The sequence below is a fragment of the Mya arenaria genome, chromosome 5 (genome assembly GCF_026914265.1).
Source record: "Mya arenaria isolate MELC-2E11 chromosome 5, ASM2691426v1".
Classification (NCBI taxonomy): Eukaryota; Metazoa; Mollusca; class Bivalvia; order Myida; family Myidae; genus Mya; species Mya arenaria.
The window spans coordinates 41,827,850-41,846,687 of NC_069126.1; the positions used below are offsets into that span (position 1 = coordinate 41,827,850).

The 18,838-nt window shown below is 36.1% G+C and overlaps 1 protein-coding gene across 1 annotated transcript; it reads left to right on the forward strand.

Annotated features, from left to right (window-relative positions):
* Positions 1-5,906: 5,906 nt before the first annotated feature.
* LOC128236105 (coatomer subunit delta-like) lies at positions 5,907-17,819 on the forward strand. Its single transcript, XM_052950963.1, has 12 exons — positions 5,907-5,999; positions 6,758-6,797; positions 7,774-7,997; positions 8,737-8,916; positions 9,370-9,575; positions 10,039-10,130; positions 10,751-10,823; positions 11,839-12,004; positions 12,509-12,656; positions 13,382-13,490; positions 13,955-14,159; positions 15,671-17,819. Exons 1-12 carry the CDS (start codon positions 5,997-5,999, stop codon positions 15,758-15,760), a joined length of 1,536 nt encoding a protein of 511 aa, XP_052806923.1. The 5' UTR covers positions 5,907-5,996; the 3' UTR covers positions 15,761-17,819.
* The last annotated feature ends 1,019 nt before the right edge of the window (positions 17,820-18,838 follow it).

An 18,838-nucleotide genomic window follows, 5' to 3' on the forward strand; every position in this document is an offset into this window, starting at 1 on the left:
TCAATTTATATTTGCTGAAAAATGAATTGTTAAATCGATGCGCGAACTAACAAAATCACTCTTAGTTTGCATATCGCGGTAACGAACTGTCGGCTCTATGGGCCTTTCTCTGCTCTTGCAATTCCGAGCTGTTTGCACTTGTTTGCCTGTCTAACTTTTAAGGAACGCTCTTTATAAGGTGGTTTAAGTACGTAGTCAACAACGAACACAGACAGACGTTCAATATGGCTTGTCACATAACAAAGAGTTGTATAAATACACTTGATTTTACTTAACACCATTTGATGAATCACCTTTTTGTATTTGTATAATGTTATATCATTTTAATTAGTTTATTTGAAGATAAGTTCGATCGAAACCATGGCAGTTGTAACGAATGTTTTTGCAGTTTTCTTCAGTTTAATTGTACAGTTTAATTCGTATTCTATCCAATGTTGTTTTCTTACGTTATTGCACCTACGTACAAATGTCTATGTCACCTTCTGATATCTGCGTCATTTTATTCACCATCCTCTACTGCTTTTCAGAATGTGCACACTAACAAAGGGTGAATCTTCACTATTCTTCAGTAGTTTTGGCGCTTGCGTCCTTGATATGGGACATGGTATTTCAGTCATCTATACGAAGTTCATGTGATTTTCCGCATTTCCATTGTCTGCAAAAGGCCCAATCCCATCCAGAGTTGCGTATATCTACGTCACTGTGCTGTGACCACTATCGAAAATTCCTCCCTCCACGGGAAATCGCTTCAAATTAAAGTCTCGCTTATTTCTGCTGGGACCGTAAATTTTAGGAGAAATTATTGATGAAATATTTCAGAGAGAGAGAGGCATTTTCTTCAGGAGTGTAGAATCAATGTTCCTAGCCACCCCCGCAATTGGGTTATTTTTAGCTACAAATCAAAGGCTTCATGTTTCCAATACTGCCTCTTTGTAATGTTCTGTGTTGTATATCTAGCTGGATTGATCCACATATACTTTTTTCTAGCGTCGTCTGAAAACTCTCTGAATGGAAAACGTCAATGAATGACCTTAAGCAGACCTTAAATGGAGAACTTCTGAATATTCAATAAGCTTATAACAATAGCTTACACGTGTGAGCCAGCTTAAACAATGCATTCATAAGTCTTTCTGCATCATTCTATTATCTGTGTAGCGGGGAGTTTTTTCTCTCATTTATCTGTTTATCTGTAAATAATTGCTGTTTTATATTCGATGAAGATTCTAACGCTCGAAACATCGTTTCCTCTTGATGTGACTGACGTCACTGCTTAATTTATTCTCGGATTGGTGTGTCACGATTTCATTCAGAGAAACACGTTCAGTTGGTATCGGAGTTGTTATTGCCAGAAATGTAAACAAGACTAATTGAGGAACGTTAGAGAAACGAGCTTTAAAAAACATTAACTCTATTTATTTAACTGACTAATACAGAATGACAAAGCCAGTTATACAATGAAAACTACAGGGACAAGCCCAGTTGTCAAAATGTAAATATAAACCCTGTTTAAACATTGCAGCTCGACATTGATTATTACCTATATAATATCGAATTCGTGCTAGAATTCCGTCCAGCTCGACATTGCAGCTCGACATTGATTATTACCTATATAATATCGAATTCGTGCTAGAATTCCGTCCAGCTCGACATTGCAGCTCGACATTGATTATTACCTATATAATATCGAATTCGTGCTAGAATTCCGTCCAGCTCGACATTGCAGCTCGACATTGATTATTACCTATATAATATCGAATTCGTGCTAGAATTCCGTCCAGCTCGACATTGCAGTGCGACATTGATTATTACCTATATAATATCGAATTCGTGCTAGAATTCCGTCCAGCTCGACATTGCAGCTCGACATTGACTATTATCTATATAATATCGAATTTGTGCTAGAATTCCATCCAGGTCGACATTGCAGTGCGACATTGATTATTACCTATATAATATCGAATTCGTGCTAGAATTCCGTCCAGCTCGACATTGCAGCTCGACATTGATTATTACCTATATACTATCGAATTCGTGCTAGAATTCCGTCCAGCTCGACATTGCAGTGCGACATTGAAGATTTGCTATATAATATCGAATGTCCAGCTAGAATTCCGTCCAGATCGACATTGCAGCTCGACATTGAAGATTTGCTATATCATATCTTATGTCGAGCTAGAATTCCGTCCAGCTCGACATTGCAGCTCGACATTGAATATTTGCAATATATAATATCGAATGTCGAGCTAGAATTCCGTCCAGATCGACACTGAAGCTCGACATTGAAGATTTGCTATATCATATCTTATGTCGACCTAGAGTTTTGTCCAGCTCGACATTGCAGCTCGACACTGAAGATTTGCAATATAATATCGAATGTCGAGCTAGAATTCCGTCCAGCTCGACATTGCAGCTCGACATTGAATATTTAAAGCACATGGTAAGGGCCCAAACGACACTGAACGCGAGCCACAAACGTACAAACAACGCAAACAGATCACACACGCCTAAAGATAAAGTTCTTTATTAGGAAATAATGTGATTAGCGCCTTTGATCTGTCAGTGAGCCACAAGTTCACTGGAACACGGGTTGGGTTGAACAATCTTTATTTAAAGAACTTGCACGAGTAAGACAATATACTAACATTATTACATATACGTATTTAAGAAGTATATACAAAAATTAGACGTAATGAAAATGCATACAACGGTTTGTAGATATTTCAGACAGATTGAGAAGAAATCGTTAAGCTTATACAAGATCTCTTTTCCAACACTGACAGTGATGTGTCCAATGCATGTGTCTTAATGTGTCTATGTCTAAATGTGTCTATTCAACGTTACTATGCTTGATACTAAGTATTACTTCATGCTATGTATACACATTTAATCAATTTATTGAGTAGACAAAAGTTGCAGGCAAGATATATCATTGCCGTTTCATCAAGCTAGAAAATGGCTTTGCGAATTGTTCCAATTTTATAGTGAAAATGAGTCCCTGGTACTTGCTGTATAATCCAAACGGAACACCTCGGCCAGTATCCAACATAATTGACTATCTCGAAGCTTGCCGGAAATGGCCGAGTTTTAAAGATTGGATATATTCGTACTACGACTGACAAAAAGCTTATACAAGATCTCGCTTAGAACTGTGCACGAGTTTACAACATTGACAGCGATATAATGGTTACTAGAACATAGTGAGCACTCAGGGTGTAGCCATTCCATTTCGGTAATAGGTATGCAGGGCCTTTTATGGAGTACTCGGGCAGAAGAAGGTTATATTCGGCTTGCAAAAACTCGAACTCAGACAGTATTGAATAAGAAGACTTGCAAAATAACTTATTATTTGCTAAACAGGATTTTTGGTAGTTAAATTCAGGTATTCAATATGCCACGGGATAGTTGGGTCAGAAGGGGATTATACCCTTTTAAATAAAATGACACAGCAGTCGGAAAGGAATGGCACAATAGTCACAAGTCAAACGCCAAACAACCATCACAGGTCCCTTAAGGTTACTTTATAGTTAACAATTTTAACCGATCAACAATATCGAAGCCGGTGTTCATCAAGGTTAACAATCACAATTTAAGTGAAGTTTGTAAGCACATCCGTGTACATTTCATGAGCGCCGTATGATATTTTCGAAAGTGAGAAACATTGAGAGTTACATCAAAATACACGTACCCAGGACCCTGGTATTATGGTTACCCAAACGTTTACCGATGACTATATTGCGATATTGTAAAATGTGTAGTCTTGTAGCACTGTATTTCTTGGTTGTTTAGCCTTGATCATTTTGTCATTAAAAAGGTTTAGATAAGGCTACTGGGCTTATAAAAAGTAATGCATAGTCTGAACAACTTTTGCGTTTTGACGCCTCCCTTCGCACACACCCCGCCATTGCCAGAGAAGAATAAGCGCGCTACCTAACTGGTAACGTTTAGAATAAATAATATTAAAAAAATACATCTTTTAAAAGAAGCTTTTCTATGTCAACATTGAACTCAAATCACGTCAGTAAACAAAGCGGCCAGCCTATTTTCTTGTCATGTACAAATATGCGTTTTCTAAATAAAATCTTGACAAAAAGTAAAAAAGGATAATAAAGGTATGCAAGAAAATAACTTTCAAGAATTCTGGACTTAAATCGAAAATATCCAACTCATGGGCACACTTCATGGCTGGTAAACGAGAGAAGCACGAGAGGATTTTTCAATGATAGATACTATAAGTCTGAGCAAGAATTCAGAAATGCACCGGTGGCAATGAAAACGTTTTACGTATGTATACAAAGTTAGACTACAGACATGGCACCGTTGTTTTCAAGGATGGGAAAATACTTATACAATTCATTACGGACAATCCAAATATAGTTATTGATCGTAACCTCTCCGTGATTTTAGATTGTCACGTCATTTAGCCATAGACATTACAGAGATTTTCAGACACTGTACATACAGATTCGATGATAAGGCGTTTGCTATTGAAAACAAGTTTCACTTCTTTACACTGAATGTTGATATGATTCTACAATGGTATTACTATTGGTATTACAAAAGTTGTTACCTTCAATTTATTTTGTCGCAATTTCGAAAATGTATGGTTGGAGCCGTTTAGTTACAAATATCGTATATTTGTATTTCTTATATTAGCAGAAGAAAACCTGTACACGTGTTTCGTTGTTATTGTTTTTACGTTTTCCGGCGTTTTGCACTTTTGTGTTAAAAACAACTATTCCATTAGTTATTAGAAACTGTACGCTTGTGTTTCATACATTGTGTGATATGGAATGTGTCTATTTAACGTTACCATGCTTAATACTGAGTATTACTTCATCGTATGTATATAATTCATTTTATTAACATAATGAGTAGACAAAATTAAGCCAAGACATATCATTGCCAATTCATCAAGTTGGAAAATTTTGTGAATTTATACTGAAAATGGGACTCTAGTACTTGCTGTGTATATTATATATTCGTTTTGGAACTGATAAAAATAAAAGTGCTACATGTTTACACATACAGTCGATACTCGTTATGTTAAAAAATATGCTAATGTCGATTTTTCTATCTCGATTTTCGCTATATCGAAGTAAATTTCAGACCCAGTTCACACAATTTTTTTATACTTTATGTCGAACTGTAAATCGAGCTAAAGGTGCTAAATTTTCAAAAAAATTTGAATTTGTTTTTCATCCTATGAAAATGTGTACATCTTCATTTTCATGATCTTCATATACACACCACATTTTGTCAGAGTATTCATTCCATTATATTATCGAATGATACTGGCACATACATGTACATCTTGGACCAATAATATTCATCATACATTTTACATGTCTGTTTTTTTCCTCGTACCTTTATAAACCACCCTTAGCTATCTCGACGCTGAACAGACTTCAAGAATACATTTTAGTGATAGATTTACTAGTATTTTGCTCTGCAGTCAAATTTCCTTAAGGAACGTGTGATTTTCTAAATGTTTTTTTTTGTTATTTTACTTTCATCCTCCATTTAATATGAAAATCATACCACAAACTAAACACAACTATTTTACATTAAAGAACACCTATTTCGTATACATTTGCAATGTAATTTTACTGTACAGAGATAGAGTTACAGGGGAAGCAACCGCTGTGTGTTTTTTGTGTCCTTAGCTGGTTTGCAATGCGGTAGTGTTTTGTACAAAATTTGACAACTTCCGAAACACGGTGGATTGAGCTATTGACTTCCGGTTTGTCTCTGTAAATTAGTTCTTTACTTTACATGTTCTTTTTTCGTATAATGTATGTGTAAGTTTGGATTTATTTTACATATTAGTTTAGATTGCTTAAATATGAGTTCTATATTTTATATAAGTATTTCTCATGGTCGTTTTCATTATTTTTCTTTTGGCGTAGGAATCGCACTTCTTGACGTGGCTGAGAAGTGTCGGCGAATAATCAACGAGTTTTGCAGAATTCAAGAACTATTCGAACAGTCGTTGCAAAATGGTAAGTGTATACTCTTTAAACACAATAATTTAATTCAACGCATTGTTTTGTGTTTCCTGATGTTTACAGCAAGCAGACCGTTATGATAAACATGGTAATGATTGTGTCCTGAAAAAGTGACATAGTGGGTGGGGTAAGGTAAACATGATGTTTTGACAGGACCCACATTGGTATGAGGATAGGTCAGCGATTTAGGGATTTAAATTTGGTCTTGAACAAAACTAAAACAAATAAGATATACCTTGACACATATGTCAGAATTATAAATGCTTAAACTTTATCATAACATGAAATTTGATCGATTACGGAATCTCCTGAAAACTACATTATGTATATTGAGATAAGGTTAACCACTTAGGCCGTAGATCGCTCACCTATTCTCAAACCACTGACAGGACCCAGAGATAGTTGAAAGTTATTAGAATGTCATTATAGTTTAATATAAAATTAACCTTTTCAATGAGCTGTTACTGTAAGTTTTTCAATATTTATTAAAGCAAAAAATCAAATGTAAATTCTGATTATTGTTCTGATCTAAACTGTCAATATTGATGTCAACTTTGTGGCAAAATCTTTCTGAGAAAAGTTCCTTTATTTTGATTATGAAGAGTCATTAAGAGTTTGTGACTCTGATGAAGAATTGTTTTGTACAGTGCAGTAGTCTATTTTCTTATTTTATAAATGTTGTGTTTTCGTTTACAGGTACTGCTGTAGTAGTCTATTTTCTTATTTTATAAATGTTAAGTTTTCGCTTACAGGTACTGCTGGCGGCAGCAGTGTGCAACAAAGGCGGGAAAGGTAAGGTGTCATGCAATATACAGCACTAGAAATAGTTCCAAATTATATATATATATATATATATATATATATTTATGTTGATTTTTTTAATATACAGAGAAAAATTAGTATCACCACTTTTGTGATAGAATTCAGTGTGATGTAAAGATACCTGATAGACATAAACGTATATAAGTTTTTACACAACTTTTAAGGTGACACTTAAGGAATAATTGCGGGGTTGATGTCATTATCGGGGTATGAACGCAATTGGGCTGGTCAATGTATGTGGAGTCCGAAGGACTCCACGCGTACTTTGACCAACCCAATTGCGTTCATATCCCCGATATTGACATCAACCCCGCAATTCATTCCTTATATTTACACCAATAGTTCATTATTTCATTCAAGAATTGTTAAAAAAATACTTCATTTCATTTAAGAAAACCTTTCAGTAATCCGTTCTTACCCATTCTGTAAATAGAATGACCCGACTATAACCAGAAACATTTTTTTTCAAATGACGTCACAATAATGCGGAAAAAGATCAACCACTTGAAATCACTTTAAAACGTAAAATTAAAACAATTCTGGTACCAATATATTTAAAATATAATAAACTTACACTTTTAAAAATGTTGATCTATATTTTATGGGACCTGCAGACACAATACAACCAATAACAAGATCAGTAGCTTTCATGTATATTGTTATGCAATGAATTACGATCCGAACATATCCGAAGATGTTGCGTTCATCGATTGATGAACGCAATTGCCGAAAGGCAGTTCATTTAAGGAACGGAAGTTGAGGTGTAAATATTCACTATTGAAATGAATATAATCAGAACTATCTGGACTGAAAATTATAAGGGAAATCGTAATTATGTAACAGGAAATAAAAGGTATGATATTTATTGCTTTCAACAATAAGAAAACCATAGCAGTGGTTCAGATCTGAGAGATATACATCTTATACTTAAAACATTGCCTTCCAGCCATCATATCCCGCCAGTTTGTTGAAATGAATAGATCCAGAATAGAGGGCCTTCTTGCTGCCTTCCCAAAATTGATGAACACCGGAAAACAGCACACATTTGTTGAGACTGAAAGTGTGAGATATGTGTATCAACCTCTGGAAAAACTGTACATGCTCCTCATCACAACAAAAGCCAGCAACATACTGGAGGATCTAGAAACACTTCGGCTGTTTGCTAGAGTGGTAAATTTGTTTAATGCTCATTGACAGTGGTCTGTATGCAATATGTATATCACTAATATACAGACTGAGAGGAACATCAGGCTGCTTTTTGGGGCATTTACCCAATTCATTTTTGTCAAAGAGGCTATTGTTTTTAGAATCATGTGTAAACAAAAAGCAAAGAATTTCTCAAAACAGGATTCAGCTTTCGTAAATTATATACAAACTACAGGAAGCCCAATTCACATTTGAAAAAATTCTGATTATAATTTACCAGTACCCAATTCATTGTAGCTCTGTATATCAATTGATTTATCACCTATTTCTTTAATTTTTGTAAAATTTAAGGCTGTCTCACAGTCATCAAAATCAGAATTTTGGATGACCAAATCTGAATTGTAACAAGCCCTGCTATATGAAATTCAGAATTTTAGCAAGCAAGCTAACATTTACCCAGTTTGGGCTTGTGCTAATTTAACCCAAAGGCCACATGAAATCCACATAACTGCATTTTCCCATGCTGGTACAAATAATGTTATATTTATGCTATTGAAAATTCATGCCACAGATCAATGATTCTGATATTTCTGTATTAAAATAAGTCTTATTAGAAAAATATGTTGTTTTTTACTGGAAGATTAGCTGGTGAAACCAGAATGTGTATGTATAATTTTGGGCTTCAACTATTCTAGAAATATTTCGGTAAATAGGTACAGAAATAAAACTCTGTATAGTCCTTACATTAATGTTTGTTTCACAGATACCAGAATACTGCAGAAATCTAGAAGAGAGTGACATTGTTGATCAAGCGTTCCAGCTGATTTTTGCCTTTGACGAGATAGTTGCTCTTGGATACCGTGAAAATGTCAACCTAGCCCAGATCAGAACCTTTACAGAGATGGACTCCCACGAGGAGAAAGTGTTCATGGCTGTCAGACAGGTAGGTTAGGCGTTACAAGCCTTGTCATACCTGAATAAATAAATAGGTGCTGCAGTAACTCCCATTGGGTCAATTGTTCATTACTTTGTTGAAATTAACAATGTTGTAAATAGCATCATCATCATCTTTTTAAGGTGAAATATTTCATGAAGTGCTGATATAAAGGGATAAAATAAACACAGTTAAAACAGGCTTCTCAGTACTTGTAAAATCTGTAGATGGCAAGTGCGTCTATGAAGCTTTCTAATATTAATTATTTGGAAGTTAGGTATGTTGACGACAATGGCGTTGTTACATTATTAAAAAACAAAGTTCTGAACAATCAGCCCATTGGGACAATTTGTGGCTTTTGAACAGTCAGATTTCGTGTAGAAAGTTTTGTGTATTTTGCGGACAAATTAAATGGAACTCTCTGTGAAGTTAACATAAATTGATGCAAAATGTTTATAACAGACTCAAGAAAAAGAGGCGAAGGACCAGATGCGAAAGAAAGCGAAGGAGCTTGCCAGGCAGCGCCAAGACGCAGAGCGTAGTGGACGGGCGGCGGGACTGGGCAGTGGTGGGTTTGGGAGCTCATCATTCAACCGCGGCAGCGATACCACCAGTATCATTGACACCACCCCAATGGAGCCAGTCAAACCTGCATACAATCCTCCCAGGTATGTGTTTACTCCTATTATTCTATAGATTGAAACAATAGTAACATCCTTGCTCTGATTAAAAAACAAATCGAGCAAGGGGCGCCCATTTGGAGTTTTCTTACCGTATACCAAGACCATGTATAATTGCCAGAGCTCTTTAAATTTTTGAGCATGGTCACAGGATCCCTATCTGAAAATCCTTGGAAAAACCCTGTCAAGCCTTGAAGGTTTCTTGAGCTTGTTCAGAAATAATTTACTTGTTTGTTACCTTACAATGTTTGTGAAGTCAGAAATCACTGAATTGTTAAAAAACAACAATCTTCGTAGGCAAAACTGTGTAAAGGGGTCATTTTTAGAAATCACAGGCTTTTTAGCATAACATGTAGGGTTCTAGAGCTTATTTCTTGCATTGCTCTTTATCCAAGAGTTCAATTCAAAATATTTGTATGATAGTCACTGTTATGGTGTATTGTGTTTACAGCCGTCCGGCAGGCAAGGGCAAAGCGCTGAACCTGAAGAGTCGGAAGCAGGATGTCGACTCTTTTGTGGGCCAGCTGCAGTCTGAGGGAGAAAGTATGTTTCTCACGAGATTTAATAAACATTGTCAGAGAAACATGTGATTTTATCTATAATGTGTATTTGTGACGTTGTCAGCGAAAAATAAGTCATGTGACTGATTCATTGTTGCTAGGTGTCGTGCCTCATAAGCAGGCAATCATCTATCTTGAACACGATCCTCAAAAAGGTTCTTTAATTTAATTTAACACATCATTATCTGTTTGTTTTGTAATCTAATCTCTTGTTTAACATTGTTGTTGTTAACATGAATACCTCAACAGGACTAATTTTTGCAGACGACGTCATATATATATATAGAAGGCCATACCAAATTGATTGTTATATTTTGTGTTATCTGACTGGTAGGGTTTCAGCCTTCTTAAATGTTTTAAACAAAAAGGACCTAACAAAATCATAAAAAAAAACCCATGCATTTCTTAAGGTTGATAATTAAAACAATGATTCAAGTTGAGAAATATCTCATATTCGCAAGGAGAACTACCTAGAGCTGTTTAAATGTAAATAATATTTTCTGTATGATTTTCATAGGTTAAATCAGCTTTACATGTATAGTTTTTATGTCGTTACTGCAAAGATATTCGAATTAACATGTGCTCCTAAAATGCCTCTTTCAGAAGTCACCAGTGTTAACCAGTCAACTAACAAAGCTATGGCCAAGGTAGCAACGCCTGCAGCAAACCAAGAAGGGTAGGCAATTTCTAGATACTAACTGACACTGTTATGGCTATGTTCAAAATAAGCACAAACCTCTGACCCTGTGCTGGTAGAAAGCTGGTAGAGTGCTTTCTAGGCCTGCTCAAATTCTGAATTGAATATGTCAGGGCTTGTTGAATTTTTCTCTCAGACATTGCTTTAAATATTAAAGGGTCTTCATCCAAATGCTCTTTTCTATATGTGTCTGTTTGACTCAGCGATCTAAAAGCCAGTGCTCCAGCCACGATTTGAAAAGGGCAGGGTGCTAGGTCAGAAAGGACACTTGATGCCCATTGAAAGAGCCTTAATGTGTACTTGCAAGGACCAATGTTCAATTTTTATGGAATATGCGTGAATACTTCCATTAATAATAGTTAATGAATACACATAGCTGCTTTCTTTACTTTAGTGTCAACATTTTGTATAGATTTTTTTTCTTATATAGTAAAAAGTCAGCAGGGTGCCAAAAAAGGGCATTGGGGAATGCCCCACCCTGCTATTTTAGAGGTCTGAAGTCAATGTGAATTTTAGCTCAGATGTTTTTTTCAAGGATAAAAAGTACAAATATTATCATAACCTTGTTTTCATGTGTCTTCCTTGTTGTTGTGCAAATATGTTGACCATAGCTATAAAACACATTGTTTGCAGTGTTCTTGACTGTTTCTCCTTTATATATAATAGAATTAAGTTACCAGTTTGATCAGCGTTGACCCATTGTTAACAGTGCAAGTTCTTGTCACAAAGAGTTGTCAAATGCTTCACAATACTCAGGCCTGATGAACTCAGGAGTAATCCTGAATATATTTCCAGATCCTTCATTATCAGATCTCTTACTATATTTGCCCAACATTTGTAATTAAAATAATATAAATGCCTTGAAATGGGTATTAATGACTTGAAAACAAAGTTCAGCAGGGTTTCATGATACTCAACCTGTATTCTGCCGAAAGCCTTCATACTCAAAACTAATTTTCAGGATCTCTTATCATATATTTTGCCTGGGTTTCAGTGTACACATTCGAGTGGAAGAGAGCATCAATGTTACGGCGGGTCGAGATGGTGGGCTACAGGCCCTCGAGCTGCACGGTATAATCAAGCTGAAGGTTAATGATGAGAAACTTGCTAGATCTGTCCTACATGTCATCAACAATGATAAAAAAGGCATAAGCCTGCAGGTTGGTTGGTTATATCTTGTGTGAAACCTTGTTTAAGCTTGTCTGTTTTGCGAAGACATTGTCATAGCTGTGGTGTTTTCGGTGGTTAAGTGATCCTCTAAGTCCGAGTGCAAAATCGAGAACGTTTGCCATGAATAACAAACTTTTCCAATAAGATATTCCAAAGAAATATGGTACTCATAGTGTACAGCAAGGCCGAAAACTAAGGCTTTAATAATTGATAAATATGCCCTTTTATAACGAAAAACTTTAACAAGTGAGCATTTGCTTAACAGTGCTTATGTTCGAATTAAGAGTGTTACTTATGTGCAAATCCATGTTTTATGTTTTATTTGTCATATTTTAGTTAGTTTTTATCATATGGCACGCAGAAGCTGCATTTTGTTGTTTATCAATGAAAATATTGTATTAACTGAATATGTAGAATGATCTAGAGATGGCATTTTGTGTGTATATATTTTAGTTTAGAATTTTCGCAATAATACTGTTTTCTTGTTATTGTAGACACATCCAAACATAGACAAGAAGATGTTTGCATCCCAGTCTGTGATTGGCTTAAAAAATCCTGAGAAGCCGTTCCCGATTGGTCAGGACATTGGTGTGTTGAAATGGCGCTTCACCACTCAGGACGAGTCCTTCATGCCTCTGTCTAGTATGTAATCTACCAGCACATATATATACTGATGATTAATTTGTTCTTGGTTAGGCTCAAAACAGGTCCTGAAGAGTTTTGTAGTCCGAGACAACAAAATATAGCTTGGACTAACTACAGATGTTGTGAAAAGTTAAAACTTGCCTAGTCTTTATTCGGTTTATTACAAAGTAGATTATAATAATAATTATTAACAGTAAGGTTATCATCTACGGTTATAATAGATTCTTTAAAAAGGAATAAAAATAATGGTTAAGTGTACTGTCTTTAGACTGGAAATTTTGATTACTGATATATGTTTTGTGCACACACACACACACAAATTGTATTTTAGATATGTTCACTTATATTCTTGTGTCAGGGGACAGCCAGCTTACAGTTGGCAGCCAGCTGGCAGCCTGTTGCCAGTTAACAGTTGGCAGCCAGCTGGCAATTGACAGCCGGCTAACAGTTGGCAGCCACTTTATACTTAGCCATGTAGAGCCCAGCTCGCCCTTTGGCAGCCGCCTTGTGTATGGCTATATGACAATAAACCTTTGTCTTTTCTGGTCTTTTGACCCTCCAGTTGTTAACAAAGGGATGTGTTTTAGTATAACTTCCCGTAAGTGCAAGTTAAGAGGTGAACTCAAAATGGCTTTATTTTGATGTAAGTGGCATCTAATGAAGGAGCTTTCCCCCATCAGTGTATTGAATGTGGTTGAACATGATATCTGTGTGTTTTGCAGTCAATTGCTGGCCGAATGAGAGTGGCAGTGGCTGTGACGTGAACATTGAATATGAGCTCGAACAAGAAGACCTGGAGCTGAATGATGTTCAAATCACCATCCCCATACCGTGAGTAGTAATACAGGGAAACTCCCTGCTTGGATTTGTCTTCTTTCTGAATGCATATAGCTAGAGTGGTCTAGTGGTATAAGTGTCCAACTCTCACCCAAGAGGTTGTGGGTTCGAACCACATAAGGGGTCCTTTCTCATGCCCTCTCAAAACCGACACAGTACTGGTTTCTGGCGAAGAAAAGGACCCAAGAGTGATTCTATTAGCTATCGGCTTTCGTCACAATCGAGCTAAAATGAATCAGTATATATTCGTGCATATACCTAGCTTAAAAAAAAGAGTTATGAAAGGATACCCTGTCCTTTTTTGGTAGTCTGCCCTCATGGAGATGAGCATGTGCACCTTCTGCCATCATAGAATTAAATGCTGACTTTCAAATATTTGGGTTTTTTTTGATGCCCACTGGGTTTCTAAACTAAACTGTAAGACTTAATAACACGAATATATGTGTGTATCCCTGTAGATCTGGTGTTGGGGCGCCGGTTGTGGGGGACTGTGATGGTGACTACACGTACGACAGTCGCAAGAACCAGCTCCACTGGACCTTGCCCGTCATCGACGCTTCCAACAAGTCCGGAAGTATGGAATTCTCTGTCAGCGGCCACCCAGATGACTTCTTCCCTGTTAACGTGTCATTTGTTTCAAAGAAATCTTATTGTGATATACAGGTGAGTTGAGTTTTGATTAAAAGCTGCACTCTCACAGATTTACGGTTTTTACAATTTTTTTATTTTTTGTCTTGTAGTAAGCAAATTTTTGCGTAAATATCTGCAAACCAGTGATAAAAGACTGCTGGCAAAAGATCAGCTCTCAGATTTTCCATATTTCCTTTCGAAAATTAATGTTTAATGGCTAAAAGTGTTACTAACGGTTTAAGAAAGATGCTTAAAACTTCAATTTTTAGCTCGACTTTTCGAAGAATAAGGAGAGCTATCCTAGTCACCTGAGCGTCGGTGTCGGCGTAACTACTTATGTTAAAGTTTGCGTACCACCTCAAATATTTTCAAAGTCCATTGACATATGGCTTTGAAACTTTGCACACTTGTTTAACATCATGCCCCCAACCTGTACACAGAAGACGGTAACTCTATCAAGCATTTTGACAAAATTATTCCCCTTTTTCTACGTAGAATTTTCGTAAAAGTTTGCGTCGAACCTCAAATATTTTCAAAGTCCATTGACATCTGGCTTTGAAACTTCGCACACTGTTCACCATCATGCCCCCAAGCTGTACACAGGAGGAGGTAACTCTATCAAGCATTTTGACAAAATTATGATGCTTTTTCTACTTAAAATTGACGTTAAAGTTTGCGACCACCTCAAATATTTTCAAAGTCCATTGACATCTTTGAAACTTCGCAAGCTTGTTCACCATCATGCCCCCAAGCTGTACACATGAGGTGGTCACTGTATCAAGCATTTTGACAGAATAATGCCCCTTTTTCGACTTAGAATTTACGTTAAAGTGTGCGTACCACCTCAAATGTTTTCCAATTCAATTTATGTAAATATCTCAGCACATCATGTATTGCATTGAAATCTAATAACAGTGATCCATGCTTTTCAATCCATACACTGAAAAGCGTCGGAGTAGTCGAGCGGGCTGTCTCTGTGACAGCTCTTGTTTAACTTAATAATAAAAAATCTGCGATCTAATTTTTTGTCAGCAGTCTTATATTACTGGTTTCCATGCATTTTCGCATAAATTTGCTTGTTCAAAGACAAAAAAAAATCAGTTGTCATAACCTTCAGTCCTAGAGAGTGAAGCTTTAAGAAGTACCAAAAGTTCAGCTCATTTTATATTTCTTTATTGAAATGATGACAGGAACTTATTAAAAAACACATTTTATTTTAAGTTGAGGCAGACCACTTTGAATTATGGAAATAACTGTAAGATATATCAAGAGATGTTTGTAAAACATGTATACCATCCAATTAGACATTTCAAATTAAATGTCTGTGAGGTTATTTAAGGAATCAACATGTCAGATCTAACCTCTCCACCAAGTCTAAGGACCATAGGTTCAAGTATACACAATTTGATTGGAAAGGCTTATAAAGTTCAAGGTTTCTACGACCTTTGACCTTCTGAAATCGAAAATCAATATGTTTTTTGTTTTAAGAGTTCATTATTACAACGTAAAAGAAAGTTTACATTTCCCTTTTACCTTTTCTTCAGATTAGCGACTTGCGACTCTTAGAAGACGACTCACCAGCCAAGTACTCCTCAGAAGTGTGTTTTTATGTTGACAAATACGAAATTGTGTAACAGGGACAAGCTAGATGTATTTATTTTTGTCAAATAGAAAACTATACTAAAACATGAAACAAAATGTTGAGAAAGAGTGTTCAGTTGTGAAGGTACAATGTAGCGCCATGTCAGAGGGCCTGGTTTATGACGCTTTATCGAACATGCAGTAGGCTGTACTGGATCGATATATACCTGCTTTCTTTACAATGGCGCTCTGACATTCAGAAAACTTAGGTACACTTTTGATGTGCAGGTCTTGTGCATAATGGTTGATGATAGAAACTATATTGTCATTGTTATTACATTATTATTGTTGAAATTTTTACATTAAATTACCTTTGAACTGAGAACAGTGGTGCAGCAGTTTGAGTAACTATCATTTAGCACAACCCTGTGAGACCGACTGGTCAAATATTGATCAGACTTGGGGATTAAACTTGTTTCCATAATTAAAGCCAATAGGAAAGAGTAATGTAGGATAATTTGCATCTGTACATCCAAAAGTCGGATTATTATGAATGGCTGTACATTTTGTTGTTCAAGTATTTTTGCAGGATTTCATAAAAAGCGTGTCTGATGGTGTTTAACTGTGTTGAGTGATTGTCTAGTGTTATTTGAAATGACAGATGCTAGAATATTATGTTGGTAATGTTGGGTTTTTAGCCAAAGAGTTATAGAAGGGTGCTTCACCCTTCCCGTTTTATGATAGCATCCTTCTGCCCTCATCAAGGCCCTGCCCTTTTATGATGGCATCCTTCTGCCCTCGTCAAGGCCAACATGTGTAACTTTCTGCCTTCATATTATTGAATGCTTATTTATTTTTTATTAAGACTTAAAATGGGATTGCAAATACATACAGATTTAACATATTTGACTGTTAAAACCTAAAATTGCTTCAATTAAAACTAACATTTTCTATCTAATTTTTAATGTTCAAATTTTTACAGCCTGCTTTTTCCTTAGCACCCTGTCCCTCTTAGGCAGCACCCTTCACTTTAAAACCTGGCTAAAACCCTATAATGTTAGAATTGTAAACTTGATTAGTGCTCTCATTTTACATGTTCTCTATTGCTCATTATGAGACATTTAACTTGATTGAATGTATTCACAAAATGAATGAAAGAGCCATCCATGTTCTCCTGTTCATAAGCTGATCTGTTGATGTTTTTGAGGCCTGCAAAGCATGGGAAGCATACAGTGACAAAGTTATCCCATTTCAACCATGCACTCACACTTCATTTCCATACTTTTACTTTCGCATTTTTATCCATTCTTTACCAAACTTGGCCTTAGTGTTAATGGGCATGTATATGATCAATATTTAGAACATATTATTATTTGCTCTGAGAGTTATTGCCCTTTATTTGTCAAAATGTTACCAATTTCTCTTCAGCCATCTTCTAATTTAATCATTTCTTATCTTTACCAACCTTGGTTACAGTATTAAGGGGCATATTGACCAAACATGGTTACAATATTAAGGGCATATTGACCAAACTTGGTTACAATATTAAGGGGCATATTGACCAAACTTGGTTACAATATTAATCGGCATATTGACCAAACTTGGTTACAATATTAATGGGCATAATCAACAGCCAGATTGTGATATAACTCCATATCCAGAGTAATAGCCCTTTAATTGTCAAAATTGGACAAGATTCACTTTGACCACTCCTTGAGCAAGGGTTACAATTTTGACTACTGTGACATGTGTGCAATTCTAGGTTTTAAGAAAAGGGAGGAGATATTTAAACAAAACTGTCAAACTAAGGAGTGTATAGATTAAGTTTTGCAATACAATTGTCAGAAATAACATATTTTTGGGGATTATTTTGAGTGAATTTTCACCTCATAATATTTCATTATTCTCAGTGCTTAAACACACATATTATGTTAGGTCTATTTCGGACATCATCAACCTGTGCTAAATGTGTCATTCCATTGAGCAGTGTTTGGTCCTTTGTTTAATTAAGGTGGGTTTACATGAAAAATAATATGAAAAATGTGCATTATTTATAATTATGTGTCACTATAAATGACAAATTATGTACATAATAAAGTGTACATATCCGCATTTTGAGTGTTCTGTTTATTTTGTTGTATTCGTTTTTTTAGCTCTTTTTTGGCCAGAAGAGCTTATGCGATGGTAATGGCGCCTGTGGGCCAGTGCGTCTGTAAACAATTGCTTGTGAACACACACAGTTTTTTGTATCTCGATGAAACTTGTACGGTATTTAGCTATCCATCAGAGCTCGGTTCCTTTCGAAAACCAGCCAGATCCGCCCATGCATGCCTAGACTATGCCCCTTGAAAGTATAATTTTTTAGCCAAGTCTACATGTAAAGCCAATCTTGGATTAAAGGGAGACAACTTTATTGGTTGTGCAGTTGGTTTTATGTTGTACACTCCCTTGCCCTTGTCGAGAGATCATTTTTAGCTCTATTGGCCAAAGACCAGAATTATCTGTCGTTCGCGCATCCATCTTAACACAATTGCTTGTGAATGTTTGTTCAAATTATGCCCCTGGGGTCTTTACTGGCCACGCCCCTGGGTTCACAGGCTTGGTATACTTAAATTGGAAAATGTTTGAAAATCGTTTTGTCTGAAACTGCAAAGCATACCCTTGCTTTTTTGAATAAGGCATAATTTATTGGTCCACTACCATGGTTGTTCAAAGTATTTCACTGTGGTCAAAACTTGCCCCACCCCGGGGGTCACAAGTTTCCTAGAGACTTTTTTAAGAAAAGCTTTCAAAACCTTCTTGTTTCAAACCATAAGGCCCATTCCTTTGATATTTGTTGTGGAGCACCATATGATGACTGTCTAGCAAAACAGTTGAAATTATAACCCTGGGGCCAAAGCTGGCCCCACCCCTTTTGACCTACTTTTTATTTTTAAAGCTACAGCAATGAAATTTGGACCATGTGTACAGTTTTGCAAACGAGCATCACATCAATGTTGTCCTCGGATGACCTTGACTTTGACCTTTTGATGTACTTTTTATTTTTAAAGCTACAGCATTGAAATTTGGACCATGTGTACAGTTTTGCAAACCAGCATCAATGTTCTCCTTGGATGACCATGACTGTGACC

Coding starts and splice junctions, on each gene's coding strand:
- LOC128236105 (XM_052950963.1), top strand. Junction 6,798..7,773: donor GTGCAACAAAGGCGGGAAAG/GTAAGGTGTCAT, acceptor ATTGCCTTCCAG/CCATCATATCCCGCCAGTTT. Junction 12,005..12,508: donor AAAAAGGCATAAGCCTGCAG/GTTGGTTGGTTA, acceptor TTGTTATTGTAG/ACACATCCAAACATAGACAA.